Genomic DNA, 22,800 nt, shown 5'->3' with positions numbered 1-22,800 from the left:
AGGAAGCAGAGGTTGCAGTGAGCCGAGATCGCACCACTACACTCCAGCCTGGGCGACAGAGTGGGAAAAAAAAAAAAAAAAAAAAGAGTGAAAAGATGACGGCGCCCACTTCCGACCCCCTTAAGTAATTAAAAATAGGAATTCATTTAGGAAGCGAATTAAAACTTAAATTAGGGTGGATACAAGACGTTCCTTCTAGACTTTCTGAAATAAAAATTCCAAATAAAATCATCAAAGCCGAACTTTTCCTTTTTGCCTTTCCCTTCCTTGCTACTGCCTGGGACTGCGTTCAGCCTCCAGCTCAACAATCCGGCACTCGCAAGCTCTTAAGTCCCACCCATGCGGCCGCGCACAGGTAACCGCAGTGCCAGCCCCACCCCACCTAGGAGCTCCTCCTCCGCCCCCTACCCCGCGGCCTCGGCCCCGCCCTTGGAAGCGCGGTCGTGACGTCAGCGCGCTGTCTCCGAAGCCCGGGAGCAAATGAGCGCAGACCGCACGGGCCCTCCGCGTACCAAGGCACACGCATGCGCGTTGGTTCTGGGAGCGCTGAAGACCTGGCGGAGCCCAGCGCGGATGGAGGCCTGAGGGTGGCGGGGGCGGAGCGCGCCGCGAGCTGGGGGCATGTCCGCGGCGGGCGCCGTCTAGAGGAAGGCCAAGCAGCCGCCACCACGCTGTCGGTCGCGGCGAGACGCAAGCGAGCCAGGCCGAGGGCCGCGGCGGCGATGCAGCGACGGCGGCGCCCTCCGCCGCCCACCTCCCGGCTGCCCGAGGGCTGCGGGGGAGGAGGCGGTGGCGGCAGCGAGGAGGTGGAAGTGCAGTTTTCCGCCGGGCGTTGGGGCTCGGCCGCGGCGGTTTCGGCGGCGGCGGCGGCGGCGGCCACGCGCAGCACCGAGGAGGAGGAGGAGAGGCTTGAGCGTGAGCACTTCTGGAAGATCATTAATGCCTTCCGCTACTACGGGTAAGGAGCCCGTGGCGGGCCCCGGCCCAGACCGTCGGGGCGCCCACTGGTGGCGGCGGACCCGCCGGAACGGGGGCGCTCGCCGTCCCGCCGCCACGCCTCCGAGGCGTCGGGACCCGGCTGCTGCAGCTGACCTCCGGGCCCCGAGTCACCTCGCACCACCCCAGCCCCTCCCGGCCCTGCACACCCGCGTGTCCGCCGCGCCGTCTGCTGCACAGCCTCGTGTCTTCTGACCTCAGGATCAGATTAGCTCTCCTGCCTCCGTCCTCGTAAAGGTTTGGCTTTGAGGCCGATGGGGGTGACCGGAGAAGCGCTGTAACAATTTCAGATAGAAGAAGATGGTGGTAGAATCGTCCACTGCTGGGCTGATTGGTGTGTGTTGTCGATGTCCTCCAAACTGAACACACGGAGAGCCCAAGTTCACCTACGCGTGGGATGCTGTAGGACGTATTTTCCCAAACTGTTACCAGTGCCTGTAAGAGCAGTTTAAGATTTCCACCCACCCCCTTTGGCGCTGTGAACGTACTTGCACTTTTGTGTGAGCGATTGAATGATGCTGCTCAGTGTCTTTAACTGGTGGGTGATTAAGGGCGGACGTGGTCCGGATATTCTAAAATTTGCTAATGATTAGGAGAGAAATGAGAGAAGTCACAATAAGAGCTGCCTTTACGTTCTTTTTTTCTGCAAATCTGTATCTAATTCTCCCTGGCGTGCTAGGCACTGTGGTAGGACCTTTAAGTATGCTCCTCATTCATAAAAACAGCTCCCTAACTTCCACGTTTCTTCTAGATAGATGTTAAAGTAGCTTAATCACAAAATTATAATTCCAAGAGCTGAAAGGGACTTAAATCAACTGGATTTTCAGGTGAAGATAACACTTTCATTCACGTAAGAGATATGAGTCCGCCGGTGACTATGTTCTGAGGCTGCAATTGGAATCAGACAGACATGACCTCCTACGCAGGTAAACCTGTTCCCATAGGTGGGTTCCTGCTGTGCTTTATGCAAAGTTTTTTTATATTGTTCATCTTATGTATTATAGTTTTCATAAATCTCTTACTTTGCTGTGACCTCCTCAAGGGCAGGGGCTGAGTCTTATTTATTTTTATGTCACTAGTGCTTGGCATATGTTATTTAAGCTCTGTTTTTAACAAAACAAATAGTAGCAAAGAAATACATTTCTCATTCCCAAATAGTCTGTCAAGTTTTTGACTGATAGTTAAATTAGTTTACTAGTCTGAATTTAGAAGCTTGCTTAGTGAAAGCTTAAAAGTTATTTGGAATCTGATTGTATACGTGATAGGAACTTTTGAACTTCGAAGATCTTGATGAAATAATTTACTGATTAAACTCAGAAATAGGGACCAGGGACAGCATTACTTCACAGAGCCCAAAAGAGTAGCCTGGATATTTTATTTCTCCGGATTTAGTAGTAACAGAGGAAGCAAGGCAGACCATTGGAGAATTGATTTGATGCAGGAATTGTGACTGAAAGAACCATACAGTTAGGAAAGGCAGCTAACATCAGATAGCTAAGAGTGGGAGATGCAGAAAAGTCTGGTACATTTTGCTCTTGAAAAATCTAGAAAGAATATTGGGAAATGTCTTGGGAATATGGTGGACCCATTTAGTTAAGTGTGTAATTGCACTTACTTTTCATATATTAGGACCAACTTAAAATTGATATTTATGGGTAAGTATGGGATGGGACTTTGTTGGGGTAGGGGTTGATCAGGAACTGAAGTGTGGCAATATAGAGAAGAGATCTTGTGTGAATATTCCAGTGGTTGTGATACTATTTCCTATACTCTCTACCAGTGTAATGTTGGATTCAGGACATTTCATTTTTTTTAAAAAATCGTTTTTATTTGTATATACTCTCTTGAAACACTTCAGATACTTGGACTGAAAATAGTATAACATCAAAAATATGCTTTTTAAAATGTCACTTAAAGGCTAGGGGTACAGAAAGCTTATGTAGCAGAAAACAGTGGATTGTTACATTCTAATATTTTGTGATCTTCTAGACTTAAACTGTAGCCACTAATCATATCTGGATAAATTTAAGCTAAAATTAATTAGTATTTAATAAGCTTTAAAATTTAGTTGCTCAGTTTCACTACCCATATTTCAGGTGCTCAATAGCTACGTGTGGCTGGAGTCTGCTGTATTGGACAGTGCAAATAAAAGCTTTTCCATTATCGAAGTAGGTTGTGATGGACAGTCCGGTTCTACACATTTAGCAAGTACCGTTGACCCTTAAACAATATGGATCTGAACTGCATGGGTCCACTTACACACAAATTTTTTGAAATAAACATATTGGAAAATTGTTTTGAGATTGCAACAATTTGAAAAACTTAGCGAACTTGCATAGCCTAGAAATAGTGAAAAAATTAAGAAAAAATTATGCCACGAATGCATATGTGTAGATACTAGTTTATCATTTAGTACCATAAAATATACACAAATCTATTATAAAAAGTTAAAATTTATCAAAACTTACACAAACACAGATCTTACATGGAGCTATTTGCAATTGAGATAAATATAAACAAGCAAATATGTAGCATTAAATCTTAGTTGCATAAAATTATCTGTAGTAGATACGGTAATACTGTAATAATTTTGTAGCCACTTCCTGTTGCTTTTGCAGTAAGCTCAAATGTTGCCAGTATCTGCTTAAAATAATCACTCTGCTTTTGTCTGTCAAGTACATTGGGTATAGCAGTAAACAGATATCATCAAATTTAATGCAATACCATAAACCTTAAATAACACCATGGGTCCCATATGACGTGCCACTGGTGATGCTGCAAGTGCTCCCAAGAAGCAGAGAAAAGTCAAGACATTACAAGAAAAAGTTGATTTGTTTGATATGTACTGTAGATAGAGGTCTGCAGCTGGAGGTTGCCCCCCAACCCCATTTCAGACAGAGGATTCATCTTGTAATCAAATAATGTAAACTTACAGTATTGATAAATGCAGTGCAGTAGCGTAAATGTATTTTCCCTTTCCTACGATTTTCTTAATATTTTCTTTAGCTTTATTGTAAGAATATAGTACGTAATATATTAACATACAACATATCTGTCAGTTGTTTATGTTATTGGTAAGGCTTTCGGTCAGTAGTAGGCTATTAGTAGTTAAGTTTTTGGTGAATCAAAGTTACATGTGGGTTTTTGACTGCACAGGGGGTTGGTGCCCCTAACCCAAGTATTCTTCAAGGGTCAGCTGTACATCCAGATTTTGCAGGGTTCAATTTTACTGCAAAATGTCTTTTAGTTAATATGTAGGAGATTTAGTTAAAAGGTCATAAAGCAAGGAGTGTCTTTTGATTAATATTTTCTCTTTCTAATGGGTTTCAATTTTGTGATTCCTACCGATTTTGCTTAGATGACATTCTCATTAAGGTAAAAACGGATATAGCTCATTTGTATCGAATAGCAAAAATGTTAGTTTTATAACCCAGTCTTGTTATGAATGAAGCACCTCAGCACACAGAAAACACTAGAGTTGAAAAGCTGAAAGTCTTTTCAGAAACTTCTTACTTTTAGAAATAACGGGGTGAGATTTTTTAATATTCAGATTTAGAGCTGATTTTTACAGGTGAGGATGTGGATAGACACAAAGCAATAAGCAACTTGCTCAGGGTTACACAATCCAGTTGTGGTAGAATCTGACCTAAAATCCAAAATTGTTACCTAAAATTTTACTGTGCATTAATGAGGAGTTATACTAGTAAGACAAATTTAATGTTAGATATTTAATAAAGATTTAAGAGGAATCAAGACAGGCTTTATTTCTGACAAGTTATGTTTTTTTCTATTTGGATTTCCTAGAGTAGTTCAACAAAGTGCAGAGGAATGGGCCTGTGACCATGGCCTTCAGATCAGACCTGGTATGGGCTCACCCTGATGACAGGTGACTAAATCAGAGTTGAGGTCACTGCTGACACCAGGTTTCTAGAGAGAGTTGGAGGTAGAGATACCACCATTGGGGAAAAATGGCTACTAAGTTTACTTTCTCCTCTTATCAGCAAGAAGATGTCGCCTCCTGATGCTGACTTAGTTCAGAACCAAGGAGAGTCTGATTTTTGTAAAATACTCCTTCAAAGCAGGTTTGGCAGAGTTTCTTAAAAGGGCCAGGCAGTAAATATTTTAAGCTCTGAAGGCCAAGTGGTCTCATGTTACAACTCATCAACTCTGCCCTTGAATGGAAGGAGCCTTAGGCTTTGTGTAATCAAATAGTGTGGCTGTGTACCAAAAGACTGTACAAAAACCAAGTAGCCAGTGGGCCCCTGCCTTAAAGCAATTCTGATAGGGTAAGCATGTGCAGGATAGTGAAGTTAGCCCCATTTATAAGGGTATAATAAGGATTGGACTATATTCTGAACTTTACTAAGATCCCACCTATTTTAAGAGTCACTGGTGGATGTATGTTATGGCAGCTTTGCACACCATTAAGTAACCAGGGGTTTAAGGATCTCATCCTGCTCTGTGTAGTTACTTCTGTATCAAAAATTGACAGCTCTTGTAACCGATCTATAACTCATCTCAACTAACCCTTGCAACCTTGATATTACTTGGTGATAAGTAGTCTCCATGGAAAACCAAAAGTGGCACCTGTGGGAATATAACTGAACATTTATTGCTTTTTACATATGCTGAAATACAGAGATATTGAATAATGACCAAGATGACAGTTGTGTTTTAGAATAATTCATCTGATTAGAGGTGGGGCAGGAAGGGCAGGGGAGGAGTTAGGAAGTAGAATTGAAAAGTATCCTGGGCTTATTGATTGTGGGACTAGGAGAAGAGGCATTTAGGATGACTCCTTAATTTCTTTTTTTTTTTTTTTTTTTGAGTCTCGCTCTGTCACCCAGGCTGGAGTGCAGTGGCACAATCTCAACTCACTGCAACCTCTGCCTCCCAGGTTCAAGCGATTCTCCTGTCTCAGCCTCCCAAGTAGCTGGGATTACAGGCACATGCCACCATGCTGAGCTAATGTTTTGTATTTTTAGTAGAGACAAGGTTTCACTGTGTTAGCCAGGATGGTCTTGATCTCGAACTCCTGACCTGAAGTGATCTGCCCACCCCGGCCTCTCAAAAGTGCTGGGATTACAGACATGAGCCACCACACCCAGCTGATGACTCCTTTAATTTCTAACTTGGGCTCATTTGTTAATCTTAGCCATGAAGGAAGGAGGGCAGGTTTTTGTGGGGCATGTGCTAAGTTCACTTTGGATATGAGTTTTGCGGTGTGGTGAGAGGGAAGTTGTGGGGCATCCAGAGCCCGGGAGTAAACGCTAGGAAGAAAGCTCTGTGAGGCTATTCAATCTGTCTGACAGTGAATTGTAAACTGTTGAAGCTCTGCTGTTTGCCTAACCTGATGTGGCCATTTTAGTTCCTTTAATGTCATAGTCTGCTGTTAGGAATGTAAATTTATGGAGTCTTTCTGCACATCATTTTATATCAAGAGCCTTAAAAATACTAACTCCTGGCCAGGTTTAGGGGCTCACACCTGTAATCCCAATACTTTGGGAGACCAAGGTTGGCAGATCACTTCAGGTCAGGAGTTCAAGATCAGCCTGACCAACATGGTGTCTACTAAAAATATAAAAATTAGCCGGGCATGGTGGTGTGCACCTGTAGTCCCAGCTACTTGGGAGACTGAACCAGAAGAATTGCTTGAAGCTGGAAGGCAGAGCTGGCAGTGAGCTGAGATCATGCCACTGTACTCCAGCCTAGGTGACAGAGTGAGACTCCATCTCAAAAAAAAAGAAAAAAGTATTCCTTCTCACCTGGTAATTCTGGTTTTGAGAATTTATACTAATTTTTTTCCTAAATTGTAGACAGATTTTGGACACAAAATGTTCATCATAAAAACAAGTGAATGTCCAAATGCCCAATAGTTGGGAAATAGCTAAGTAACTGTTGGTTACCTAAGATGGAATGATGAACATCCACTTTGTACCCCACAAATATAGACAATTATAATTTGTCAATATACAGCTTAAAAAAGTAAGATGCCAGATGACTTTTTTTTTCTTTTCTTTTTTGGAGACAGGGTTTTTGCTCTGTTACCCAGCCTGTAGTGCAGTGACACAATCATGGCTCGCTGCACCATTGACTTTCTGGGCTAAAGCAATTCTCCTACCTCAGCCTCCCAAGTAGGTGAGACTACAGGCATGCACCACTACGCCTGGCTAATTTTGTTTTTTTATTTTTTTGTAGAGAGGAGGGTCTTGCTATATTGCCCAGGCTGGTTTTGAACACCTGGCCTCAAACAGGCTTCCCGCCTTGGTCTCCCAAAATACTGAGATTACTGGCATGAGCCACTGCAACTTTGTATTAAGCAAAATGGAAATGTGCCAAAAGGTTAGAAGTGGTTCCCTCTAGAAGAGGAATTATTAGGCCTTCTTTCCCTGAGTACTTTTAATTTCTACATTTTTCATACTTTGAACATTTTAGTAAGATAAATGAGATATAGCTACTGCTTTTTTGAACAGTAGGTATATATAGTATATTTATACTACTATATATACTATTTATACTATATATACTATGTATATAATATATATGGTATGTATATAGCAGTATATATATACTATGTATATAATATATATGGTATGTATATAGCAGTATATACATACTATGTATATAGCAGTATATACATACTATGTATATAATATATATGGTATGTATATAGCAGTATGTGTATACTATGTATATATATACTCTATATAGTATATTGAACAGTAGGTATATATATAGTATATATATTTTGAGTGCTTGCTGTGCTTTCAGCTATTGGGCTAAATCTTTTGAGTACGTTATTTCCAATGAAACCCTGTCTGCTAGGCAGAGGAACGTAATGCTACCTACCTAATTATGAAGATGTTTCAGAATAATCAGTATTAACTGACTTGGTTTAGTCCCTGGTATTTATTAAATCTCAATAAATGGTAGCTTCCATGATCATCATCATTGTTCATTCTTATCTTGCTTCTGTATATGAGAGAGTTGGACAAAGGAAGGAGGTAATTTGCCTGGTGTCATGTGGCAAATAGCTCTCATAACCTGGATTTCATCCCCGATCTTTCTGACTTCAAAGCTCATTATTATACTCTCCCCAGAGGGGGATGTCACTGGAGCTTCTGACAACTTGATCTCTTCACCTTATCCCTAAGGGCCCCCCACACCAAGCCACCACACACAAGCTGGTAAAAATGCGACCAGCCAGGTTTTTGCTTGTTTGTCAGGAGCTTCTTCTGAAGTTCATTACTGTTTGGCAGTTGGAATAATTTGGCAGAGGGTAAAAATAAGAAAATTGTTTGGATGAATAAAGATTTAAGAAACCAAATGACAAAGGTATTGAAAATGAAAGTGAAATTGAAAATGAAAATGAAGTCTGGGCGCGGTGGCTCACGCCTGTAATCCCAGCAGTTTGAGAGGCGGAGGCAGGCGGATCACGAGGTCAAGAGATCGAGACCATCCTGGACAGTATGGTGAAACCCCGTCTCCACTAAAAATACAAAAATTAGCTGGGCACGGTGGCGCGCACCTGTAGTCCCAGCTACTCAGGAGGCTGAGGCAGGAGAGTCGCTTGAACCCGGGAGGGGGAGGTTGCAGTGATCTGAGATCATGCCACTGCACTCCAGCCTGGGCAACAGAGCAAGACTCCATCTCAAAAAAAAAAGAAAAAATGAAATAGAAAATGAAAAATACTTCCATTTTCATTTAATATTGAATTAATACTAAAGAACATTTAAACATACACACATATATAGATATAAAATGTAAGGAATGATACAGTGAACACTTATCAATCACCTAGTTTTTAAAAAACATCCTGTCTGTTTCACCCTCAGAATTATTAACCTGAATTTTACTTCTTTGCTTTCTTTGTAGTTTTTCCACATATGCTTAGTCCCTAAATAATAATATTTAGTTTTCTGTGAAATGCAATTGTACATTATGTATTTTCCGGCAATTGTTTTCAACAAATGTATATGTTCTTGAGGTTATCCAGATGGTGATGGGAGTAACCAATTTCTGCCAAAATATATTTAGAGGTTTGTTCTGGGCCAATATGATAGTGACTGCAGCCTGTGATTACACGATCTCAAACGACCCTGACAAAGTACGCCCCAGGTGGTCAGGTTACAGCTTGGTTTTATACATTTTAGAGATACAGGAACTACATGGAAGGTATACATTGATCTCACCCAAAAGGTAGGACATCTTAAAGAAGGGGTTACAAGTCATAGGTGGGTTTTAAGGATTCTTCAGTTGGTAGTTGGTTGATAGAGGTAAGCTATGGTAAGTAGAAAGGAATGCTTGAGTTAAGATAAGGGACTTGTGAAGGCCAAGGTTCTTGTTAAGTTAAATGAAGCCTCCTAGGTAGCAGCCCTCAGAGGGAAGAGATACTAAATGTCACTTTTTAGACTTTAATGTTGTCAGGCTCTCAGTTAATCTCTCCTGGATCCAGGAAAGGCCTAGAAAGGGAAGGCCTGGTTGCATTAATGGAGATTCTTGACAGATGCATATTTCCCCTAGGAAACATGACTTTGTGGGGCCATTGAAATCCGTTGGCCATGTGGCAGCCATTTCAAAATGTCAAATATATTTTGGGGTAAAATATTCTGATTTCCTTCTGAGTCTGCTATTTGTCATAAGATGCCATACCAGAGTCAGGTTGGAAAGTAAGCCGTATTATATAGGGTTAATAAAAACCTATCCAACGAGATTTTATAATTTGTAAGGCATGACGCCCCAGGCCGCTTAGTGAGGAACTTGGAGAAGAGAGAAAAAATAAAAAAAATCAGTGTTTAGTCCTCCCATATTATTGTATGAGCTGTAATTTACTCATTTCGCTACATTCCACTGTATAACTATACTGTAATTTGTTCATTCTACAGTAACTATGTGATAATTTCTGATAATAGACCTTTGGGTTGTTTCCAGATAGTTTGTTCCTTTTTTTTTTTTTTTTTGAGATGGAGTTTCGCTCTGTTGCCCAGGCTGGAACGCAGTGGTGCAATCTCGGCTCACTGCAACCTCTGCCTCCCGCGTTCAAGCGATTCTCCTGCCTCAGCCTTCCAAGTAGCTGGGATTACTGGTGGACGCCACCATGCCCAGCTAATTTTTGTATTTTTGTAGAGATGGGGTTTCACCGTGTTGGCCAGGCTGGTCTTGAACTTCTGACCTCAAGTGATCTGCCCACATTGGCCTCCCAAAGTGCCAAGGGATTACAGGGATGAGCCACTGCACCTGCCTGTTTGTTATCTCTAACAGTGCTGTGATAAAGATTGTTCATGTTTCATGGGGCCCATTTGCTAGAGCTTCTAGGATATAATTGCTAGGTCATAAGGCAAGTACCATGCTAAGTTGTACTAGGTAATGCTCTAAATTTAATTTTCCAAAGTGGTTGCACTGATGTATGCACTTACCATTAGTGTGTAAATGTCCTAATTACACCATATTTTCACCAATCACCAAAATTTGCTATAGTCAGGATTTTAAATTTTGGCCGTCTTGTCAATGTAAGAATGGTATACTATGCGTATATATTTAACTTTTAAAAATGATGTTCTCATGGCCAGGCATGGTGGCTCATGTCTGCAATCCCAGTACTTTGGGCGACCAGGGCAAGCAGATTGCTTGAGCCCAGGAGTTTGAGACCAGCCTGGGCAACATGATGAAACCCATCTCTACAAAAAAATACAAAAATATTAGCCAAGTGTGGTGGCACATGTCTGTAGTCCCAGTTACTTGGGAGGCTGAGGTGGGAGGATGGCTTGAGCCTGGGAGACAGAGGTTGCAGTGAACCGAGACTGTGCCACTGCATTCCAGCCTGGGCGACAAGAGCGAAAATCCCTCTCAAAAATAATAATAATGTAAGTAAAAATGATGTTCTATTTTCTGGTTTTATGAATAAGTAGTCCCCAAAGTGACCTTTGGGTTCATTTTTGGAATGCAAATTATGGGTATTGTTAAGTAAAACACTATAGAATTTTAATTTTTTATTTGCTTAGTAATTTGTAGTATATAAGATCTTCTATGATATTTTAAAAAATTCAACCTGGTTAGCTTTTAGTTAATTTCAGGACATATTTTGTGTGTATTATAATTTCACAGCAGTATTTTGCTACTTAAAGATGGAAAAATCTAAAGCTGGTTTTGCTGAAAATTTTAAGTTTAAAACACAAAACTAAATTAATTGTACATTAATCTTTTTCCCCTTCTAATTGGTGCATATATTTACTTTTACTAGTGAGAAACCATTTGTATTTTGGTTGCTTAGAGAAGGATTTGTAATAAAGTAAAAAGATTTACAACTTTCTAAGCTCATGCCTTTTTAAAGCCAAGAGATTGTAAATGATAGGACAGTATCCAGCATAATAAGGAAATAATTGTACAGAAAGACAACCTTAAAGTAAGATTGGCCTGTGGTGAGAATTCTTTTGTGAATTTAAAAAACACCTTTTATGTTTTAGCACCAGTATGCATGAGCGAGTGAACCGAACAGAAAGACAGTTTCGATCACTTCCAGCTAACCAACAGAAACTACTTCCTCAGTTTCTTCTTCACTTGGACAAGATCCGGAAATGCATTGATCATAATCAAGAAATACTACTGACCATTGTGAATGATTGCATACATATGTTTGAAAATAAAGAATATGGAGAAGATGTATGTGAAAGTTTGTTCTATTTGTGTTTATTTTAGGGTCAACCTCTGTATTTTGAGGTCTTTTATTTTCTGGATTTCATTTTTATAATCTGTCACAGGCTATTTGCTCTACTCAGAAAGTTTTAACTTAAATGTTCAGTCATTTGATTAGGCTTAATAGCCAGACACTGGATCTGTTCACTGGTTTTCCTTTTTTAAGTACTAATATAACTGTTGGGATTTTGATGCATTTTGACATAATGTTCTGTTTTGGGATACAGGGTTAGTGACTTAAATTTTTTAAAAGCAACTTTACTAGCTAGAAATTAATTTCCCTTGCTTAACTCATATTTTTTCAGTGTCTTGTATCTATTGCTGTTCATCTTTTATTGTAAGAAATTGTTTTCACTTATAAATCTCAAGGGACTGGCAGTACACAGAAACTGAAGTCCTCTTTTTGTATCCACAGGATGGATACAGTTGGGCCACTCCAGTGTGAGCCTCTCCATGCTGCCCCATCAATGATCTGCAGGGACTTTCTTCCCTCTCTTAGAGAGGATGTTCGGTCTCCATAGCAGCTCAGTTTGGTCCTCTCCTGAGTAAAGACTGCTTAATTATATGGTGGTTTTATGATTAATGGACCTTAATCTTTTGAGGGTAGCAGTGAGACCACAAAACTCTTTTCATTTAGGATCTCAAGCTGCACTTGAACCCCAGTTGAGGTGAGAGGCTAGTGATTTGTCCACTAAGCCACCTATATAGCCCCTTAGTAGCATGTCTATTTAACCATAATATACGTGGATTACTCTCTCAGAAGCTAATTGATGTCTGTTTTTTGAACAGGGGAATGGAAAGATTATGCCAGCATCTACATTTGACATGGATAAGTTAAAATCCACGTTGAAACAGTTTGTGAGAGACTGGAGTGAAACTGGGAAAGCAGAAAGGGATGCCTGTTACCAGCCAATCATTAAAGAAATTTTAAAAAATTTTCCAAAAGAGAGATGGTAAATAGTACCTTGTTTTTAACCAAGTTTTTAAAGTGTATAAACACTTTATGAGTTTCTTGATAAAATGTTTCACAGTCTTGCTTCATTGTTATAGTTGCTGTGTGCCTGTATGTTTTACATGTGTGTTACATTTGTTATCGGATGCTCTGTGTGAGGTTACAGTTATTATTTTGAATAATTTTTGTGCTAGTGCTTAGGGGAAATTACTTAGAAATTAAATAACAGGGTTAGATCTAAAATTATCAATGATGTGTATCTTTTTATAATTTGCTTTATGGCAAAGCAAAAAAACTGTAAACTTTTAATTCACCTCATTATGACATAGTTGTAAACAAGTGAGGGATCTGTACCTCTGAGCAAGCAGAGATTCTTAACTTTTTTGTGCCTTGGACCCATTGGTCAGTCTGAAGCCCATGGTCTGCTTTTCAGAATAATTTTTTTTTTTTTTTTTTTGAGACAGTCTCACTCTCTTGCCCAGGCTGGAGTGCAGTGGTATGGTCTTGGTTCACTGTGACCTCTGCCTCCTGGGTTCAAGTGATTCTCATGCCTCAGACTCCGAAGTAGCTGTGACTGCAGGCTTACACCACCACGCCTGGCTAATTTTTGTGTTTTTGGTAGAGACATGGGCTCACCATGTTGGCCAGGCTGGTCTCGAACTCCTGACCCCAAGTGATCTGCCTGGGTCTTCCTCCCAAAGTGCTGGGATTACAGGTGTGAGCTACCTCACCTGGCCCAGAATAACAATTTTAAGTGAATAAATTTAAGTGCATATGATTACAAAGAAAACAGTGATTTTGAAATACAGTTATCAAAATATTTAAAAAGTAAATTTGTGATGCATGTTTTTTTAATTCATATATCACTTTAAATACAATTTAGCTGCAAGTGTAATTACTGTATTATGAAAATGCTGAATGGGATATACACTGTTTTGAGAACTTCAGCTAATGTGAAGTGAAAATATGTGTGATTTCTCTTCGTGATAAAGTCATAGGTATTGCTAAAACTATTGTTGTTTGTTGCCTGCATCCATAATTGAAGAAAAAAAATCAGTTTCTGAAATTAAAATGTAATTTTTTCCCATTCCTTCAGAGACTCAGTGAATTCTATCCACAGACCTCTTGATGGATAGAATTTAATCCACCTAACCTCAGTCCCAGGTTAGGAACGCCTGATTTAGGGGTATATATTTAACGAAAGCTATTGGATGGAATTCAGTCTTATTTAAAGATCTTTTAGAGAGGCTCCTTTTCCTCCTCTCCTTCGCCTCCTTATTGATTGACGACTTTATGTTTGAGTATATGCTTTCAGAAATTTCCATACATATGTGTCTCTTCTCTCTATTTTTTGTTGGGACATTTTATTTTATTGATTATTATGTATTTATTTATTATTTTTATTTTTCACTCTATTGCCCAGGCTGGGGTGCAGCTGCAACCTCTGCCTGCTGGGCTCAAGTGATTCTTGTTCCTCAGCCTCCCGAGTAGCTGGGATTACAGACACCTACTACTATGCCTGGCTATTTTAACTATTTTGAAATAACTTTAAAATTGCAGATAAATTGCATGAATTATATGGAGACCTCCTGAATTCACTTATACTTTTTACCTGAATTCACCAGTTTTTAACATTTTGCCACATTTGCTTTTACTGTTTCCTCTTCCTTCTTCCCTCCCTTCCTCTTTCCCTTGCATTATGTATGTGTGTGTCTGAAACCATTGAGGAAATTTAACCCTGAATACTGTTAGGTAATTTACAGTCTATATTCAAGTTTCATAATTTACTGTGGTTCATACTGATAACTCTTAATTCCAGTCCCAACTCTTTAGGGTTGTCCTTGGTTTTCCCTCTTCTCTATATCTGTTTACCTCGCTTCTAACATCAATACATTTACTTATTCACCCAGTTGTCTACAGTACACACAGAATGGTTTCAGAATTGCTTCATCCATACCTCTGTGAAAAAGAAACCTACTAAAAGGAGTTCGGGATTTGCTAATAGTTATTTTTCCCTTAGACTAAGGTTGTATAGTGAATTTATTCTTTGCAATTTTCCCAAATTAGCTCTCCCTTTAATCCCCAGCTTCCTAGTGTTTTATTCCCTCCCTTTATTCTGTACCCCATTTGGATAATCAATATCATTGGCATCTTGTTTATTCATCCTTTTATTCTTTGGGTTTTTTTTTTTTTTTTTTTTTTAAGAAAGTAGGCCGGGCGCAGTGGCTCACGCTTGTAATCCCAGCACTTTGGGAGGCTGAGGCGGGCGGATCACGAGGTCAGGAGATCGAGACCACGGTGAAACCCCGTCTCTACTAAAAATACAAAAAGTTAGCCGGGCGTGGTGGCGGGCGCCTGTAGTCCCAGCTACTCAGAGAGGCTGAGGCAGGAGAATGGCGTGAACCTGGGAGGTGGAGCTTGCAGTGAGCGGAGATCGCGCCACTGCACTCCAGCCTGGGTGAGAGAGCGAGACTCCGTCTCAAAAAAAAAAAAAAAAAAAAAAGTAAGTAGATGTGTTTTTTTTTTTCTCTCTCTCTCTCTCTCTCTTTTTGTTTGACACAAAGTGTTGCTCTGTCATCCAGGCTGTAGTGCAGTGGTGTTATCGTAGCTCACTGTAGCCTTAAACTCCTGGGCTCAAGTAGTCCTCCCACCTCAGCCACCCAGCTAATTTTTTAATATTTTTTGTAGAGACAGGGGTCTTGCTATGTTGAACAGGCTGGTCTTGAACTGCCAGCCTCAAGTGATCCTCCTGCCTCTGCCTCCCAAAATATTGGGATTACAGGCATAAACCACTGTGCCTGGTCTTTTTGTTTTTCTTTATAATTACCCTCTTTCGTCATCCACAAAAGGTAATATACCATACATTTATTCTGTACCTTGCTTTTTTCACTTAGTGTATCCTGGAAGTAGCTATGCTATCAGTTCACAGAGATCTTCAGTCATTTTTTTTTTTTCCCAGCTGAAGATTACTCTGTTACTTGGATGTATCATAGTTTATTCAACCAACTTTCTCCTACATTAGGCTATTTAGGTAGTTGACAGTATCTAGCAATTATACATAATGCTAAAATTAATAACTTTATGCATATGTATTTTTATATTATTGGAGGTATAACTTTAATTTTTATTTTAAAATAACTTTATTTGATAATCTTTTAAAAAATCCATAATATAATTTCAGAAGTAATTTCTCCTGATTTCCCCTTACCAAATTTTAGAATATAAATAATGCAGAAGGATCTGTTTATTTTTCTTTGCAGCAGTTCCTGACCAGTCCATGGTGAGAAATATCAGTTGGCACTTAATTGCACCATAATAAATTATACCCAGTAAGGATGATTTTTCAGGTCTCAGTGCGTGGATTATGGAAATTTTCCATCATGCATTTTTTTCTGCCGCAATTATAGGGCCTGTATATACTTATGAGAATTGGAGCTAATATCAAAGACAAAAAATTGTGGGGCCCTTTCCCCGACAGTCCACCAAGTTTTGAGGAAAACAAGTATCAGTTGAAATAGCTCTGAAGAATCTATCTTCCTGGTTCTGATAAGTAGATCTGATGGTCTCTGATTTAACAGTACATATAGATAAGATTTTTTAAAAACACAGTGTAACAACTTGAACTTTGCCATGCAAACTCTGTAACCCACTGTCCATATGGTTCTGTATTTGGGCATGGATCATTCTGAAGAAAAATGGAGCTCTAATTTTTAAAAAATTCTTAAAACTTGAAGACCTGTCCAGGCGTGGTGGCTCACGCCTGTAATCCCAGCACTTAGGCTAAACCGGATGGATCACTTGAGGTCAAGAGTTCGAGATCAGCCTGGCTAACATGGCAAAACCCCATCTCTACTAAAAATACAAAAATTAGCTGGGCATGGTGATACACACCTGTAATTCCAGCTACTCGGGAGTCTCAGGCAGGAGAATTGTTTGAACCCGGGAAGCAGAGATTGCAGTGAGCCAAGATCATGCCACTGAACTCCAGCCTGGCCAATAGAGCAAGGCTATCTCAAAGAAAAAAAAAAACCAGAAACTTGAAGACCCTCGGTACCTGGGCTCTTAACTGACCCAACATATTAATGTACATTCCGAGCTCAGATATAAGTGATAATCAGTCACATCTCAAATAGTCAAGGATGTACAGTGTTTGGCATCAAGAGCTTGAAGCTCACGTTTGCTAGCAGAAAAATTGTCAGATAGTTCCTTTCATCGGGTATGTGTGCAGGAGAGTGTGTCTTTAATTTGAATTCTTAGAAGTGGGATTGCTGCATAACACATTGATTTCAGTTTCTGTGGGTCAGGAGTCTAGGCTTGGCTTAACTGGTTCTTCTGTGCAGGAGCTTACAAGGCAGCAATCCAGGTGTCTGCTGGGCTGTATTTTCACCTGGAGACTTGACTGGGGAAGAATCTGTCACTCATATTTAATTTTGTTTAATTGCAGTTATAGTACTGAGGCAGAATTGTTTTCTTTGCGGCTGTAGGACTGAGGGTCTTAGCTGCTTTCTGTTTGTCAGTTGGAAGCCTGCCTCATCTCCTAGAGGCAACCCACAGTTCCTTGTCTTTCCCAAAAGGACCACTAAATCAAGCCAGCAAGGAGGGTGTCTAGATCAAGCAAGCTGTCAACCATCTTACAGTGTTGAACAGTCATAGAGCTGGGTGTCAAGGCTTATGTCTATAATCCCAGTACTTTGAGAGACCAAGATTAGAGAATCACTTGAGGCTAGGAATTCAAGACCAACTTGGGCAACGTAGTGAGACCTCATCTCTACTAAAAATTTGAAAATTAGCCAGGTGAGGTGGCATGCACTTGTATAGTCCTGGCTACTCTGGAGGTGGATGCCAGGCAAGGGGATCATTTGAGCCCAGGAGTTCAAAGTTGCACTGATAACATTACTGCATTCCAGCCTGGGCAACAGAGCAAGACCCTGTCTCAATAATAATGGCAATCACAGGAGGGACAGCTCATCAACTTTGCCATATTCTGTTGGTTAGAAGCGAGACATGGGGACCAGGAGGTAGGGAGCGTGAGAGCACCACTATAGGGTCTGTCTGCCACAGTCATTACTATATTCTTCTATAAGGGTTGCATTGTTTTGTCTGTCTACTGGCAATGTATGAAAGTGCCTGTTTATGCACAGCCCTGACAAATACTGTAGTTTTAAGCTTTTGACCTTTTGCCAACCTGATGGGTGGGAAATTGTATGTTGGCATAGTCTTAATTTGCATTTCTCTTACGATGAGTGAAACTGAACATTTTCATATGTTAAAGGGTCATGTTACATGTTTTTTTTTGAGAATTATATATTTATGTCTTTTTCCCTCAGTTTTTTATTGAGGTGAATGGCATAAAACAAAAGTAATCATTTTAAATAATTCAGGGACATTCAGTACTTCCACAGTATTGTACATCTACCACCACTGTGTAGATCCAAAACATTTCATCAACCCGGAATAAAACCTCATACCTATTAAGCAGTTACTCTCCATTCTCCCCACCCTGCCTCCACCTTTATTATTTAGCAGTTTGACTGTGAGGTGTCTTAAATGTGGTTTCCTTTGTATTTATCTTGGTTAGGGTTTGCTAATGTCTTGGGGTTTAGGTAGATCTATATCATCAATTCAGAAATTCTTTGCTATGTCTCTTCACATTATTTTTCTATCATTTCCTCTACTTCTTTCTCTTCTGGTACTCCAGTTACATGTATATTAAGTATTAAACCATTTCATGTCATCTCTTAGGTTTCACATGACTCTTTCCACACACTCTTTCTCCTCCCAGCCCTTTATGGTATAGTTTGGATAATTTCTGTTAACCTAACTTCAACTTCACTGATTATTTACTATGCTAATCTGCTGATAAGTCCTTTGAAAGAGTTCTTGGCCTGAGGTGATAGCTCACATCTATAAACCCAGCACTTTGGGAGGCTGAGGTGAGTGGATCACTTGAGGTCAGGAGTTCAAGACCAGCCTGGCCAACATGGTGAAACCCTGTCTCTACTAAAAATACAAAAAATTAGCTGGGTGTGGTGGCGGGCGCCTATAATCCCAGCTACTTGGGAGACTGAGGCAGGAGAATCCCTTGAACTCAAGAGGCAGAGGTTGCAGTGAGCCGAGATCATGCCATTCTAGCCTGGGCAGCAAGAGTGAAACTCTGTCTCAAAAAAAAAAAAAAAGAATTTCTTTTTTTTTTTTTTTTAATAAGAGATAAAAAAAAGAGTTTTTTTTATCTCTTATACTCTTTTTTTGATTTTTTAAAAAATTTCTAGCAGTTACATATACATGCACACCCCTATGCATATACTCTCTCTGTACCCAAATTCCCTCTTTGTATACATGATCTACCTTTTGCACTACGTGCTTTAACGTACTTTTCATGATTATTTTAAAATCCCTACCTGATGTCTTACATTCTGTTTGTGCAATTGTTTTCTTGAAGGCTTCCTTATAACAATGAGTTCCACATTTTCTTGCTTCTTCGCATGTTTCTTAATTTTTTTTATTGAATGCCAGGCATTGTATGTAAAGGAATAGTAGACAATAAAGTAATATTAATGACCAGAAAAAAATCATTTCTCCTTAGTCTTATTAGGCCACTAGTGGGCTGGGGGGGGGGGGAGAGGGGTGGTGCTGACTGACTGAATCATTAAGTGATTTTAATTTCTAATATATTTGCATGTATTAGCTGCTTCTACTAATCACTTATTTGTCCATAAGCCTTATATCTAGAAATATGGCAATGTAGGAATATTACTGCTTTCTGAAGTTTCATATGCATCTCACCTTTTATTTTATGTTTGATGATTTTAATATTTTTCCTGCGTGAGAATAGTAGGAATATCTTTGCAACATTAAGAAATACTTGGTATGGGTTACTTACACCGAAAAAAAAAAAAAAAAACTTGGGTTGGGCATGGTGGCAAACACCAGTAGTCCCTGAGTCAGGAGGATTGCTTGAGCCCAGGAGTTCATGGGTGTTGTGTGCTGTGTGCTGTGATTGCACTTCTAATAGCCACTGCATCCCAACCTGGGCAACATTGCAAAGACTTATCTCTAAAGTTAAAAAGAAAAAAATTTTAAAATAAACTAAAGTTTTTATAGTTTTAATTCCCAAGTATAGGTCTTTGATCAATTTTGAGTTGATTTTTATATGTGGTTAACGTAATAATCCAACTTTATTCTTTTGCATATGGATATCCAGTTTTTCCAGTACATTTGTTAAAAAAAAAAAAAAAGACTGTCCTTTCCCGATTGAATGGTCTTGGTAGACTCGTTGAAAATTAGTGGACCATATATGCGGGTTTTTTCTGGACTCTATATTCTGTTTCATTGGTCTGTGTGTTTGTCCTTATGCCATAACATACTGTTTTAATTGCCGTAGCTTTATAAATTTCAAAGTCAGGAAGTGTGAGGCCTCCTTTGTTGTTTTTCAAGATTATTTTGGGGACCTCTTGTAATGCTTGTGAATTTCAGGTTTTTTCATTTCTACAAAAAAGTTTGTTGGAATTTTGATTAAGGATTGTGCTGAATATATAGATTGCTTTGGGTAGTACTGAGGTCTTGACAGTGTTAGATCTTACACATTATCACGGTATGTCTTTCCATCTATTTAGAGCTTTAATTTCTCTCAGCAGTGTTTTGTAGTTTTCAGTGTATAGGTCTTTCACTTTGGTTAGATTTATTTGTATGTAGCCAGGCGTGGTGGCTCATGCCTGTAATCCCAGCACTTTGGGAGGCCGAGGCAGGCAGATCATGAGGTCAGGAGTTCAAGACCAGCCTAGCCAACATGGTGAAACCCTGTCTCTACTAAAATACAAAATGTAGCTGGGCGTGGTGGTGTGTGCCTGTGATTCCAGCTACTTGGAAGGCTGAAGCAGGAGAATCGCTTGAACTCAGGAGGCGGAGGTTGCAGTGAGCTGAGATCGTGCCATTGCACTCCAGCCTGGGCAATAGAGTGAGACTCCGTCTCAAGAAAAAAAAAATTATAAAGATTTATTTGTATGTATTTAATTCTTTTAAATCAAACTTGTCCAACCCATGGCCAGTGGGCTGCATGCGGCCCAGGACAGCTTTGAATGTGGTCCAGCATAAATTCGTAAACTTTCTTAAAACGTTATGGGGTTTTTTTTTTTTTTTTTTTTAAGCTCATCAGCTGTTTTTAGTGTTATTTTATGTGTGGCCCAAGACAATTCTTCCAGTGTGGCCCAGGGAAGCCAAAAGATTCGACATCCCTGTGTTAGGGGATGTCTATTATAAATAGAATTGCTTTCTTAATTTACTTTTCAGAATTTTTGTTGCTAATGTAGTAGAAGCACAACTGATTTTTGTGTGTTGATCTTGTACCCTGCAATCTTGCTTTATTAGCTCTGTTAGCTTTCTTAGGGATACTTTGTGGATCACATTATGCAAAAAGAGGTAGTTTTTACCTTTTCTTTTCCAATTTGAATGCCTTTTCCTTGTTTCTGTTCTTAGGGAGAAATCTTTCAGTCTTTCAACATTGAGTAGCTGTGGGACTTTCATAAATACCCTTTATCATGTTGAAGAATTTTCTTGGGGTTTTTTTTTTTTTTTTTTTTTGAGACAGGGTCTCGCTCTGTCACCCAGGCTGGAGTGCAGTGGCACAATCTTGGCTCACTGCAACCTCTGCCTCCTAGGTTCAAGTGATTCTCCTGCCTCAGCCTCCCGAGTAGCTGGGATTACAGGCACCCACCACCACACCCAGCTAATTTTTGTATTTTCAGTAGAGACAGGGTTTCATTATGTTGGTCAGGCTGATCTCAAACTCGACCTCAAGTGATCTGCCCACCTTGGCCTCCCAAAGTGCTGGGATTACAGGTGTGAGCCACCACGCCCAGCCAAATTTTCTTAAAGTTTTCTAAAGGTTTTTCTGATAGAGTGCTGAATTTTGTCAAATATCTTTTTTGCATCAGTTGAGATGATGTATATGTTTTTTCTTCCATTAATGTGATATATTTCATCAATTGATTTTCTTGTGTTGAACTACCCTTGCATTCCTGGGATAAGTTCCACTTGGTCATGGTAAATAATCGTTTAAATAAACATCGTTGTTTCCAAAAAGATGTTATATTCTTAAAGTTTCTAGCTAGTATTCTCTCTCGATATATTCAGTGCCCTGCTTTATAAAGTAATAGATACTAGTTTAATACTTTCAATAAAGTCCAGGTATACCTCAAAATTCGAAATACTTGTTGCTGGAATATCTGTAGGTTTTAATTGACAAGGCTTTTAATAGAAATGTACCAAAGTTTGAGTGAATGTTGGAGGCTGAATGTGAAATGTTTATATCAACATCATTTCTGGCACTTAAAACATGACTTTGTTTATACTCAGTGATTATAGAATCATGTATGATACCATTAGTATAACAGTGTCAGCAATACTAAAAGGGCATGGCATTATTAGATAATTATAAGATAATTAGTGAACTAGCACACACTGTTCCTTTTCCATTGTTATTACTTCACAAAATGTAAACTGGTGAGGAAAGGATGAATTAACTCGTCCTTTGGTACTAATAGGTTATTTTTAAATAAAAATAATTTAAAACCGTTCTGAATAAGTAAAACATTTTGCAGGATTTAAAACTTAAAAGGTTTCAGGGGATATATAGTCTCCTTTCCATAACCGTTCTTCATAACTGTTCCTCAGTTACCCAGTTTCCTTTCCTGAAAGTAATTGTTATAAAAGTGGATAGGTATATATAAACTTTAAATGAAATACACTGAAATGTAATATCTATCACACTTTTTTTTGTTACATTTCTTCGTATGCTATTTGTTTTACTTACTGGATTTAGATTGATTTCCTTATAGTAGATAAGGTGAGCTATCAGAAAAACCTAAACAGGAAACCTAATAAAACACAGTAAAGGCTGCATCCATATTAAAATCATAGCTTTGCCAGAATAAATAAACCCTAGAGCCTGGAAAAGGGGCATTAGGCCAGGTGTGGTGGCTCATGCCTGTAATCCCAGCACTTTGGGTGGCTGAGGTGGGCGGATCACTTGGGGTCAGGAGTTCGAGACCACCCTGGCCAACATGGTGAAACCCTGTCTCCACTAAAAATACAAAAATTTGCTGGGCGTGGTGGCGTGCACTTGTAATCCCAGCTACCTGGGAGGCCAAGGCAGGAGAATCGCT

At 39.7% G+C, this 22,800-nt stretch overlaps 1 protein-coding gene across 3 annotated transcripts in view; it reads left to right on the top strand.

Annotated features, from left to right (window-relative positions):
• The first annotated feature begins 503 nt into the window (after positions 1 to 503).
• The window catches only part of CARNMT1 (carnosine N-methyltransferase 1), a 47,840-nt gene continuing 25,543 nt past the window's right edge, over positions 504 to 22,800 (top strand). Inside the window, exons 1-3 of one of the 3 annotated variants that reach the window (XM_032164310.2) lie at positions 504 to 958; positions 11,460 to 11,655; positions 12,478 to 12,641. In XM_032164310.2, the coding sequence (XP_032020201.1) occupies positions 525 to 958; positions 11,460 to 11,655; positions 12,478 to 12,641 (794 nt within the window). In that variant the 5' untranslated portion in view covers positions 504 to 524. The other 2 variants (XM_032164312.2, XM_032164311.2) reach the window with 2 other exon arrangements.

Source organism: Hylobates moloch, unplaced genomic scaffold, assembly GCF_009828535.3.
Source record: "Hylobates moloch isolate HMO894 unplaced genomic scaffold, HMol_V3 SCAFFOLD_10, whole genome shotgun sequence".
Lineage (NCBI taxonomy): Eukaryota > Metazoa > Chordata > Mammalia > Primates > Hylobatidae > Hylobates > Hylobates moloch.
The sequence above is the reverse complement of the archived record's forward strand: the minus strand, read 5'-3'. Positions and strand labels throughout refer to the sequence as shown.